The 13,758-nt window shown below is 42.1% G+C and overlaps 1 protein-coding gene across 1 annotated transcript in view; it reads right to left on the bottom strand.

The window, feature by feature from the left end:
- Positions 1-13,758, bottom strand: part of SLC25A15 (solute carrier family 25 member 15) — a 30,170-nt gene that overhangs the window by 9,899 nt on the left and 6,513 nt on the right. The window contains exons 4-5 of the mRNA XM_036831171.1: positions 4,963-5,100; positions 2,597-2,766 (exon numbers count right to left, since the gene is read on the bottom strand). Of these exons, the coding sequence (XP_036687066.1) occupies positions 2,597-2,766; positions 4,963-5,100 (308 nt within the window). The remainder of the gene's footprint in view (positions 1-2,596; positions 2,767-4,962; positions 5,101-13,758) is intronic.

Below are 13,758 nucleotides of genomic sequence, written 5' to 3'. Positions count from 1 at the left end.
AACACCATTTATGATAAAAACTCTCCAGAAAGTAGGCATAGAGGGAACTTACCAAAGGTCATATATGACAAACCCACAGCCAACATCATTCTCAGTGGTGAATACCTGAACCCATTTCCTCTAAGATCAGGAACAAGACAAGGTTGCCCACTCTCACCACTATTATTCAACATAGTTTTGGAAGTTTTAGTCACAGTAATCAGAGAAGAAAAAGAAATAAGACATCCAAATCGGAAAAGAAGAAGTAAAACTGTCACTGTTTGCAGATGACATGATACTATACATCGAGAATCCTAAAGATGCTACCAGAAAACTACTAGAGCTAATCAATAAATTTGGTAAAGTAGCAGGATACAAAATTAATGCACAGCAATCAATGTCTTGATTCCTATACACTAATGATGAAAAAATCTGAAAGAGGAATTAAGGAAACACTCCCATTTACCACTGCAACAAAAAGAATGAAATACCTTGGAATAAACCTACCTAAGGAGACAAAAGACCTGTATGCAGAAAACTATAAGACAGTGATGAAAGAAATTAAACAGGATTCAATCAGATGGAGAGATACACCATGTTCTTGGGTTGGAAAAATCAACATTGTGAAAATGAGTATACGACCCAAAACAATCTATAGATTCAATGCAATCCCTATCAAACTACCAATGGCATTTTTCACAGAACTAGAACAAAAAATTTCACAATTTGTATGGAAACACAAAAGACCCCGAATAGCCAAAGCAATCTTGAGAAAGAAAAATGGAGCTGGAGGAATCTGGCTCCCTGACTTCAGACTATACTACAAAGCTACAGTAATCAATACAGTATGGTACTGGCACAAAAACAGAAATATAGATCAATGGAACAGGATAGAAAGCCCAGAGATAAACCCACACACCTATGGTCACCTTATCTTTGATAAAGGAGGCAAGAATATACAATGGAGAAAAGACAGCCTCTTCAATAAGTGGTGCTGGGAAAACTGGCCAGCTACATGTAAAAGAATGAAATTAGAACACTTCCTAACACCATACACAAAAATAAACTCAAAATGGATTAAAGACCTAAATGTAAGGCCAGACACTATACAACTCTTAGAGGAAAACATAGGCAGAACACTCTATGACATAAATCACAGCAAGCTCCTTTTTGACCCACCTCCTAGAGAAATGGAAATAAAAACACAAATAAACAAATGGGACCTAATGAAACTTAAAAGCTTTTGCACAGCAAAGGAAACCATAAACAAGATGAAAAGACAACCCTCAGAATGGGAGAAAATACTTGCAAATGAAGCAGCTGACAATGGATTAATCTCCAAAATATACAAGCAGCTCATGCACCTCAATATCAAAAAAACAAACAACCCAATCCGAAAATGGGCAGAAGACCTAAATAGACATTTCTCCAAAGAAGACATACAGATTGCCAACAAATACATGAAAGGATGCTCAACATCACTAATCATTAGAGAAATGCAAATCAAAAGTACAATGAGGTATCACCTCACACCAGTCAGAATGGCCATCATCAAAAAATCTACAAACAATAAATGCTGGAGAGGGTGTGGAGAAAAGGGAACACTCTTGCACTGTTGGTGGGAATGTATATTGATACAGCCACTATGGAGAACAGTATGGAGGTTCCTTAAAAAACTAAAACTAGAATTACCATATGACCCAGCAATCCCACTACTGTGCATATACCCTGAGAAAACCATCATTCAAAAAGAATCATGTACCACAATGTTCACTGCAGCACTATTTACAATAGCCAGGACGTGGAAGCAACCTAAGTGTCCATCAACAGATGAATGGATAAAGAAGAATGGTACATATATACAATGGAATATTACTCAGCCATAAAAAGAAATGAAATTGAGTTATTTGTAGTGAGGTGGATGGACCTAGAGTCTGTCATACAGAGTGAAGTAAGTCAGAAAGAGAAAAACAAATACCGTATGCTAACACACATATATATGGAATCTAAAAAAAAAAAAAAAAAAAAAAAAAAGGTTCTGAAGAACCTTGGGGCAGGACAGGAATAAAGACGCAGACCTACTAGAGAATGGACTTGAGGACACGGGGAGTGGGAAGGGTAAGCTGGGACGAAGTGAGAGAGTGGCATGGACATATATACACTACCAAGTGTAAAATAGATAGCTAGTGGGAAGCGGCCGCATAGCACAGGGAGATCAGCTCGGTGCTTTGTGACCACCTAGAGGGGTGGGACAGGGAGGGCGGGAGGGAGACGCAAGAGGGAGGGGATATGGGGATATATGTATACGTATAGCTGATTCACTTTTGTATACAGCAGAAACTAACACACCACTGTAAAGCAGTTATACTCCAATAAAGATGTCAGAAAAACCCCAAAACGTTGTGGACGTCCGGCTCCAGCCTCTGCGCTGAGCAAGTCACCAAGGCTGGAGGACGGCGCTCGCTGTCACCTCCTGCACGGTTCTCCCCGGCATCCGGAAACTCCCAGTGCCCGGCGGACCCCCCACAAGGGGCGAAGTGCACAGGAGCCGGCGAGACCACAGCACTGGGAAGCAGACACCGTCAAATCCGCCTGCTGTCCCTGCCAACACACTTACCTAGTTCATCTTTTGATCTCCCCGATGCAAAAAACGATCGGCTCAGCTCATAGCCACCGAAGAAGAAGAAGTAGCCCGGTACTTCTCGAAGTAAAGTGCTCGAGAGTCCATGGTAGAAGCCCAAGGGGCCGTCCTTCCTAAGGATACTCTTCACGACAGACCAAACTGTGCTGGGGGGGGACACATGGGGTGACAGTTAAGAACAGCGTTCACTCCCAACTAGCAGACCTGATGGAGCTCTAACGAGGAAGTAGCTCATTTTATAAACAGAGGAACCAGAATTCCAGCAATAAAAGGTTTTTGTGGGAAGGAAATATCTCCGAGAAAGACAGGTATACAATTATTTTGTAACAAGTTTTATCACTTGAACTAGTCTGTGTAAAGATATTTTATTAACAACGAAGGCATACATTGCTAGAAATCATTATCAAAGATCTAAAAGAGCCAATACCCATTTTTTTCAATAGTGAGTAAGTGAAATTACAATGAGATTGTCCAAACTCAGGGAGAATAAAATGGCACTGTACGTGCCCAGTCCCTTACCTCCCTTGATTCCTATCTCCTCAGCCTTTCTTTTGAGCTTGTGTGTTTTGAGGGAATTGGTTCAGGTGTTTAGGGTTTGTTTTGTTTTGCATTCACCCAGGGAAGTGAGCAACAAGCCGTAAACGTTACTTAAAGGGAAGACAAAAGAAATTCTAAGGGCTGAGCTATCGCTCCTGTAAGGCTCTAGATGCACCCAGGACTTGGTTCTTAGCGAGGTAGGTGTGTAAGAGTTTTTACGTGCAGCAGATCAGAGGCTGCAGAAGCCAGAACGCGGGCACCTTCTGGGCAGGCCCCTCTTCCTGGTGGTGCGGGGGGCAGGCCCACCCCTGGAACAGCACCACAAGCCACACCTGTCAGCTTAGCGAGCCCCGCACTCCTCACTCTGTTCTCAGCCGGTGACCTGGCTTGGATCAGGGAAGGATCAGGCCCCCAGGAAACAAAGGACCGCAGGTTAACAAAGGCTGCTTTTATTGATGATCTTCCTTCCCAGGCATTACCCACGAGCCAGGCCCTGCCTGCAGTGCCCCCTCCTTCTATCAATACAATGAAGAAGTAACAAAGTCACCCCACTCAACACAATTCGCCTGCTTCCAATCCAGGTCTTAACCCCAAGCTACCAAATCCCAGGCTTGGGCACTGCTATACCTAAAATACAGTCAGCCAATATTTACTTTGGTACAGGGTGTCCGTCTACCTAAGTCCTTTGGATCTAACAATTACTTTCTTTAAAGATACTTTAAACGACTTTTAAGGGACACAAGGGCAACTTTCTGGGTGCTGTTAATGATCTATTTCTTTATCTAGGTACCAGTTTACAAAGGCATGTTCATTTTGTCACTACTTGTGGAACTGCACACCTAGGATTTCCTGTGATTTCTGGGTGTGTTCCTGTTATTGTGTGTACATTGTATTTCAATAAAAAAGCATCAACGACTTAAAGTTTTGAACTTCTAGGCTATGAATAATAGATTCGAATTGGTTGTAATGAATCTCACAGGTGCAGGAAATAGGGCGCTATGATGAACGCCATTCTCACTGCATGGAAAGTGATGACTCTAAAAACGGACCGTTTACCTAATGGTTTTTCCCGGGAGATTTACTGGCTTTGAGTTCACTTCAGCAACAACCACGAGCAAACCTTTAGTTTAGATAAATAAGCAAGTTTTGAGATCGACAAGGATAATAAACTGATTTTCAATTCAAATATATAATGAATCATATTGTATATGAAACATACATTCACAGGGTAACTAGAATCTGTTTTCAAGACAGAGCTGGAGAGTGATTCGATCACTGAAGACTTGCTATGCTTATGAGGGTTTGCGTGAATGTTTTCAGAATCTGGCTTGTTTGTAGGTACACTTGAAGGATTCGGGAGGAGGTAAAGGAAGTCACTGCTAGGATCTGGGATGGTCAGCCTGAGCACCCGTGTGAAACCGGGGAGGGAGCAAACATTCAGCCCAGAATCCAAACCGGCAGTTAGGAAAGCTCAGCCCTCAGTTCCAAAGCCGCTGCTACGTGCCTCCCGGTACAGTTGGGGGTCATGCCTTATACTCTCCACAGGCCAAATAGGGTGTAAAAGCCCCTGCTTCTCCACTTTTGGGATATTAAATACTTGCCTACAACCTTCTGTGGGGTGGATGGTGATTCCAACCACCACAGACAGTGTGTTCAGAAAATCATCCTCAGAGTGGTGGTGGAGAGGGGTGTTTGGACTAGATAAACTGTTTCTCTGCCACTTAATTTTAGTTCAACATAAAATTTAAAAATACTGGATACACCAAGGCAACAAGACCCCACGTTTGTGCCCGAGCAGCACTTACTTCTGGCTTTTGGCTATCTTTCCCGACGTCTCCATTTCATACATGGTCTGCAGCCGGCACTTCACGAGCTCGGTGGGGCAGAGGACCAGAGCAGCAAAGGCAGAGGCAAAGGAACCAGCAGCTGCATTCTGCAGGTCACTGGAAGGACGCAAGCACAGGAGGCCGGTTACCCACCCATGACTCATGCGCTCGGTCTCAGCATGCCGAAACACTGGTGGGTAAAGGAGAGCAAGCTTGAGGGGAGAGGAAGACTTCCTCAGTGCCCACCAGGCACCTGCTGCTTCCTCTGAGGAGCCCACGACCCTGTGACAGTGATAGCAGTACCCCAATTTTCACATGGGGAAAATGATGCTTAGAGAGGATACATTTTTAACCAAAATGTTGCTCATTGAAAAAAGATTTCCCAGTTCAGCTGATGACCTCCTGGACCTCAGCTGCACAGAGGGCACGAGGTGGGCGAGTGGTGCTGCCGGCGTGAGTCAGCAAGCTCGATGGCTGTAGGGCAAATGGCAAAGCTGGAAATATAAACGGAAAATGAATGCACATAAGTACAAAAATGCAAGAATTCACTTCATCTCACATGGGTTTAGTACCACCAGCCTCCGTCACCAGCAGGGCAGTGAAACTGGAAAGAATATGGGGGAAAGTACAAGAAACAAATTGCCAGGAAGACTCTTGAGAGTTCATGGGGGTCAGCAAAGGAGATCCTCTCCAAACCCTGGGAGGATGTTCTTATCACAAGAGCACCGTTGGCACCTACGGGGACAATCTTTAGTTGCACAGAAAGGACTGAGCTGCTCACAGCAACAACTGGCTGTGACACTCACCTGTTAACTGCCAGCATCTGGCTGTCACTGGACGACCAGGACAACTCACAAACCTCCAGAAGCCCCCAGTGGTAACCCCCTAGGCAGCCTGCCCAGGTAGCGAGGTCCCCTCACGATTTCTCTTCCATCTGTGAGCAGAAGCCTAACAGACCTACCACATTCAATTGCCCTAAAGTTACAATAAACTATCTCACTTACATCAATGGACAGATCATCCAGACAGAAAATCACTAAGGAAACACAGGCCTTACATGACACATTAGACCACATGGACTGAATTGGTATTTGTAGAACATTCCATCAGAAAGCAGCAGAATACACATTCTTCTCAAGTGCACATGGAACATTCTCCAGGATAGATCACATGCTAGGCCACAGAGCAAGCCTTGGTAAATTTAAGAAAATTGAAATAATATCAAGCATCATTTCCAACCACAACACTATGAGATTGGAAATCAATCACAGGAAAAAAACTGTAAAAAACACAAACACGTGGAGGCTAAACAGTGTTACTAAACAACCAATGGATCACTGAAGAAATCAAAGAGGAAATAAAAAAATACCTAGACACAAATGACAACAGAAACACTACAATCCAAAACCTATGGGATGCAGCAAAAGCAGTTCTAAGAGGGAAGTTTATAGCAATACAATCTTACCTCAGGAAACAAAAAGAAAAATCTCAAATAAACAACCTAACCTTACACCTAAAGCAATTAGAGAAGGAAAAACAAAATAAACCCAAAGTTAGCAGAAGGAAAGTAATCATAAGGATCAGAGCAGAAATAACTGAAAAAGAAATGAAGGAAACACTAGCAAAGATCAATAAAACTAAAAGCTTTTTCTTTAAGAAGATAAACAAAATTCATAAACCTTTAGCCAGATTCATCAAGAAAAAAAAGGGAGAGGGCTCAAATCAATAAAACTAGAAATGAAAAAAGTTATAACCGACACCACAGAAATACAAAGGATCCTAAGAGACTACTACAAGCAACTATATGACAATAAAATGGACAACCTAGAAGAAATGGACAAATTCTTAGAAAGGTATAACCTTCCAAGACTGAACCAGGAAGAAACAGAAAATATAAACAGACCAATCACAAGTAATGAAATTGAAACTGTGATTAAAAAACTCCCAACAAACAAAAGCCCAGGACCAGATGGCTTCACAGGCGAATTCTATCAAACATTTAGAGAAGAGTTAACATCTATCCTTCTGAAACTATTCCAAAAAATTTCAGAGAAGGGAACACTCCCAAACTCATTCTATGAGGCCACCATCACCCTGATACCAAAACCAGACAAAGATATAACAAAAAAGGAAAATTACAGGCCAATATCACTGATGAACACAGACACAAAAATCCTCAACAAAATACTAGCAAACTGAATCCAACAATACATTAAAAGGGTCATATACCATGATCAAGTGGGATTTATCCCAGGGATGCAAGGATTCTTCAATATCCACAAATCAATCAGTGTGATAGACCACATTAACAAACTGAAGAATAAAAACGATATGATCATCAATAGAGTCAGGAAAAGCTTTTGACAAAATTCAACACCCATTTATGATAAAAACTCTCCAGAAAGTGGGCACAGAGGGAACTTAGCTCAACATAATAAAGGCCATATAGGACAAACCCACAGTTAACATCATTCTCAACTGTGAAAAGCTGAAAGCATTTCCTCTAAGATGAGGAATGAGACAAGGATGTCCACTCTGGCCACTTTTATTCAACATAGTTTTGGAAGTCCTAGCCATGGCAATCAAAGAAGAAAGAGAAATAAAAGGAATAGAAATTGGAATAGAAGTAAAATCACCGCTGTCTACAGATGGCATGATACTATACACAGAAAATTCTGAACATGCTACTAGAAAACTACTAGAACTCATCAATGAATTTGGTAAAGTTGCAGGATACAAAATTACTACTCAGAAATCTCTTGCATTCCTATATACTAACAACGAAAGATCAAAAAGAGAAATTAAGAAAACAATCCCATTTACCATCACATCAAAAAGAATAAAATACCTAGGAATAAACCTACCTGAGTAGGCAGAAAACCTGTACTCTGAAAACTAGAAGACACTGATGAAAGAAATCAAAGATGACATAAACAGGGGAATTCCCCGGCAGTCCAGTGTTTAGGACTCCATGCTTTCACTGCGGAGGGCCTGGGTTCAATACCTTGTTGGGGAACTAAGATCCCACAAGCCATGTGGCACGGTCACCAAAAAAAAAAAAAAAAAAAATACCATGCTCTTGGATTGGAAGAATCAATATTGTCAAAATGACATACTACCCAAGGCAATCTACAGATTCAATGCAGTCCCTAACAAACTACCAATGGCATTTTTCACAGAACTGGAACAAAAAATTTTTTCATTTGTCTGGAAACACGGAAGACCTCAAATAGCCAAAGCAATCCTGAGAAAGAAAAATGGAGCTGGAGGAATCAGCCTCCCTGACTTCAGACTATATTACAAAGCTACAGTAATCAAAACAGTATGGTACTGGCACAAAAACAGAAATATAGATCAATGGAACAGGATAGAAAGCCCAGAAATAAACCCATGCATCTATGGTCAGTTAATCCATGACAAAGGAGGCAAGAATAAACAATGGAGAAAAGAAAGGCTCTTCAATAAGTGGTGCTGGGAAAAGTGGACAACTACATGTGAAAGAATGAAATTAGAACATTCTCTAACACCATACACAAAAATAAACTCAAAATGGATTAAAGACCTAAATGTAACGCCGGATACCATAAATCTCTTAGAGGGGACTTCTGCGGTGGTCCAGTGGTAAAAAAATCCACCTTACAATGCAAGGGACGTGGGTTTGACCCCTGGTCAGGGAACTAAGATCCCACATGCCATGGGGCAGCTAAGCCCGCACGCCACAACTACTAAGCTTGTGTGCCTCAACTAGAACCTGTGTGCCACAAACTACATAGCCCACGCACTCTGGAGCCCGCGCCACAACCAGAGAAGAGAAAACCTGCACACCACAACTAGAGAGAAGCCTGCGCACCACAAGGAAGAGCCCTTGCACTGCAACGAGAGATCCCACGTGCCGCAACTAAGACCCAACACAGCCAAAAATAAAATAAATAATAAATAAATCTTTAAAAAATAATAAAACTCTTAGAGGCAGAACACTCTGACATAAATCACAGCAATATCTTTTTGGATCTATTCCTGGAGTAATGAAAATAAAAACAAAAATAAACAGATGGGACCTAATTAAACTTAAAAGCTCTTGCACAGCAAAGGAAACCATAAACAAAAAGACAACCTACAAAATGGGAGAAAATATTTGTAAATGAAGTGACTGACAAGGATTAATCTCCAAAATATACAAACACCTCATGCAGCTCTATATCAAAAAAAAACAACGACCCAATAAAAAAATGGACAGAAGATCTAAATAGACATTTCTCCAAAGAATACATACAGATGGCCAAAAAAGCACATGAAAAGATGCTTAACATCACTAATTACTAAACAAATGCAAATCAAAATTAAAATGAGGTATCACCTCACACCAGTCATAATGGCCATCACCAAAAAGCTTACAAACAATAAATGCTGGAGAGGGTGTGGAGAAAAGGGAACCCTCCTGCACTGTTGGTGGGAATGTAAATTGATATAGCCACTATGGAGACCAGTATGGAGGTTCCTTAAAAAACTAAAAACAGAACTACCATATGATCCAGCAATCCCACTCCTGGGCATATATCCAGAGAAAACCAAATCAGAAAGATACACGCACCCCGATGCTCACAGCAGTACTATTTACAAAAGCCAAGACATGGAAGCAACCTAAGTATCCACTGACAGAGGAATGGATAAAGAAGATGTGGTACATATATACAATGGAATATTACTCAGCCATTAAAAAAGAATGAAATAATGCCATTTGCAGCAACACAAAGGGACCTAGAGATTATCATACTAAGTGAAGTAAGTCAGACAAAGACAAATATCATATGATATCACTTATAAGTGGAATCTTAAAAAAAAATGATACAAATGAACTTATTTACAAAACAGAAACAGACTCACAGACTTTGAGAACTTATAGTTTCCAAAGGGGAAACATGTTGAGGGGTGGATGAATCAGGAGTTTGGGATTAATATATATAACATATGTAACATATATATAAAATAGATAATCAACAAGGATGTACTGAATAGCACAGGGAACTCTACTCAATATGCTTTAATAACCTATATGGGAAAAGAATCTGAAAAAGAATGGATATATGTATAACTGAATCACTTAGCTGTACACCTGAAACACAACATTGTAAATAAACCATATTCCAATATAAAATAAAAAATTTTTTAATGTTTTTAAAAAAAGTGTTTTGAAACCATAAAAAAAAAAGTTACAAATAACTAATAGTTATAGAAACTGAGGTCAAACATTACTACGGGCAAACCTTGTTTTATTGCACTTCGCTTTATTACTTTGAAGATACTGCATTAAAAAAATTTTTTTTTTCTTTTTATTTTTTTAACACCTTTATTGGAGTATAATTGCTTTACAATGGTGTGTTAGTTTCTGCTTTATAACAAAGTTGAAGGTTTGTGGCAACCCTGAGTTGTCAGAGGATGGTTAGCATTTTTTAGCAATAAAGTATTTTTAAATTAAGGTAGGTACATTCTTTTTGAGACATAACGCTATTGCACAGACTACGGTATAGTGTGAACATAGCTTTACATGCACTGGGAAACCAAAAAATTTGCAAGATGGTCCGGAACCGAACCTCAAAGATCTGACGTGTGCCTGCATAAAGCCAAGGGCTGCCTACCATCCCGGTCCCGATTTCCTATCCCTGGTGGTCTGGCCTTGGTGCCTCAGGTGGATGTGAAGTGGGTGCCCAGGGCTGAGCCGGCCTGTTACACACCCGGGTCTCAGAAGAGCTGGCTTGGAGCAGGCTTTCTTTCAGGAGGAAGACACTGCCTGCAGTGTGGCCTTCCTTTCGATTTTAAAGAATGATACGTCAGACGGTCACCAGGAGAGCCAGCTCCACAACTGTACCGGCACACAGCTTTCTAGGGGTGGGAAGTGCCCGACGCCGTCCCCCTCCATCCTTCCCCCTTCACTCCTACTTAAATTGTTTGTCAAAACCAAAGCTTAAAGGGTTTGTCTCTTGGCCAGTCTGCAGATCCATACTTGGCCTCCCTCGGGACTCTCTGTCAACCTGCTGACAGGCCGCAGCCAATCAGGGTCATTGACCAGGGTTTGCCAATCTTGCTGGAACAAAGGTGGCATCGATAAATGCAGATGGCTGTTTCATCCAAGAGGCAGGAACGCCTGAACGAACCCCAAGCACGCTGATCCAGGGCAACACAGGGCCGAGTCAGATCTGCAGTGGACTTTGGCTTTCTAATAAATACTTTCACCCACCAGCGCATGAGATGAGGGACATGGGCCCCAGGCTGTGCCTACAGTAGAAACGTTTAGAACTGGATCTCAAATGGCAGTCGGCGTAGGATGGGATTTTGTTAAGAATCAACTGTTTTGTCACCCACTCAACAAACGTGTGCCTAAACACTCCTGCCGTGTCAGACCCCGTCCAGCCAAAGGTGAAAAGAGAGCACTACCCAGGGCGTGTTCAAACCGAGAATATTTACTGTATCGCTGCTGAAATTCACAACAGGTGAGCACAAGCAGTTCTTTCCTTTCCCTGCTTCTGTGTAATTATTAATCTTTTCTCTAGACCTGACCCCTACGGAGTGCTCCAGAGCCCCGCCTGTGGTCTTGTGGGAAGAATGCTGGATTGGGGGGTGCAGAAGACACGGGCTGGAGTCCGGCTCTGTCACTCATTAACCCAGTGATCTTCAGCGCATCAGTATCTGTACCAGAGTTTCCCCATCTGTAAAATGGATACCATCACCTGGCTGGATCCTCGCGCAGGACCACGGTGAGGGCGAAGAAAGCATGACGTGCGTGTCAGGGCTCCGTAAGCGCTCAGGCAGCATGTGCTCACTGGTAATGAGCAACCACTGTTCTGCAGGATGAAAAAGCTGCAGCCCCCCCCGTCCCCCAAGTTCAAAGAAGACGAGGGTGCTGGGTTAGGCCGAGTGAAAGAGGAAGCTTTCTTCACTGCAGGACCTGCTCCAGAATCTCCTGTGGTTGCTCCATTTCCCTGTCCTTCTCCAAGGATGCTGAAGGAGACCTAAACTCCAGGTCTCTGCAGCTAGAAAGTCTCTCACTCCAGTGGAAAGAGCTACAGTCACTGCAGTGTCCTTCCTGTCTGTCTCTACCACGGGACACCACATTCTCCTGGTTTATCTTCTGCTTATTTCTTTACTTCCTCTTTTTCCTGACCCCTCCCTGCTGGAGGGTCCTAGGATCTGTGCTCAGTCCTATAAACACTGTCTCCCTGGGGGATTTCATCCAGTCCCAAGCCTTTAAAAAACAAGTTCCATCTATCAAGATGGGATGCCTGCTATAAACGGGCACATCTCCAGGCATCCCAAAAGAAGACTTCTGTACAAAAGGAACCTACTTTAGCCATGTGGGACCTGTATTTGCAATAGGGTCTTGAATTCCCACCAAAACAACAGGCAAGACTGCCCTCTGCAACCACGAAGCTGATAACAATAATTTTAAATGATTTAAAATAAATCAGTGGGGACCTCCCTGATGGTGCAGTGGTTAAGAATCCACCCGCCAATGCAGGGGACATGGGTTCGAGCCCTGGTCGGGGAAGATCCCATATGCCACGGAGCAACTAAGCCCATGCGCCACAACTACTGAGCCTGCGCACTAGACCCCGCGAGCCACAACTACTGAGCCCACGTGCTACAACTACTGAAGCCCACGTGCCTAGAGCCTGTGCTCCGCAACGAGAAGCCACCACAATGAGAAGCCTGCACACCGCAACGAAGAGTAGCCCCCGCTCGACGCAACTAGAGAAAGCCCGCGCACAGCAACGAAGACCCAACACAGCCAAAAATAAATAAATATTTTTTTAAAAAAGAGTGAAAACTTATAAAATAAATCAATGTTCAAAGGAGCAAAGGCTAAACATTCCAGTGGTTTCCGAATTCCTTTTAGTCTCGGTATAATAAATACCCAAGGGATGACCAAGTACACACCCAAGTCTGATGTTTGGGGCAGACTCGACCAATGAAACAGTAGGTTCACCTGCATCTTCTCAGATGCTCTGACCCTTCCTAAAATTCCAAGTTCTTCCTCAAACCTATTTGGCTCTTCCAATGCTCTGCATTCTGCTGATGACGTGGAACCCAAAACTCGGGTCACAAGTTGCACCTATGGTTTAAGTTCTGCACTTCTGCCCAGAGAAGTGGCACCAACAGCAGCATTTGAAAAGCATCTTCCCCAAATATCATATGATATCACTTATATGTGGAATTTAATTTTTTAAAATGGCACAAGTGAACTTATTTACAAAACAGAAACAGACTCACAGATCTCAAAATCAAATTTCGGGTTACCAAAGGGGAAACATGGGGGGAGGGGATAAATTAGGAGATTGGGATGAACATAAACACACTACTATAAATAAAATAGATAATCAACAAGGACCTACTGTATAGCACAGGGAACTCTACTCAATATTCTGTAATAACCTCTATGGGAAAAGAATCTGAAAGAGAATGGATATATATATGTATAACTGATTCACTTTGCTGTACACCTGAAACTAACACAACATTGTAAATCAACTATACTCCAATTAAAAAAAAGAAAAATAATAATAAAAAAAGAAAAATAATTTTTAAAAAAAGAAAGAAAAGCATCTTCCCGAAGAATGGAAGGAACGTGAGGGTGGTTGTTTCTACGTGGTGGATTATGGGCAACTCTCCTTTTGCATAACACGTGCGTTTTCCCAGTTTTCTATGATGGCAATATATGACTTCTTAATCAAAGAAAGTAGTTATTGTAAAAAAGGAAATGTTCTTCGCCCTAAGGTCTCA

Source organism: Balaenoptera musculus, chromosome 18 (assembly GCF_009873245.2).
Source record: "Balaenoptera musculus isolate JJ_BM4_2016_0621 chromosome 18, mBalMus1.pri.v3, whole genome shotgun sequence".
Classification (NCBI taxonomy): domain Eukaryota; kingdom Metazoa; phylum Chordata; class Mammalia; order Artiodactyla; family Balaenopteridae; genus Balaenoptera; species Balaenoptera musculus.
This window is presented reverse-complemented; position numbering and strand designations above follow the sequence as displayed.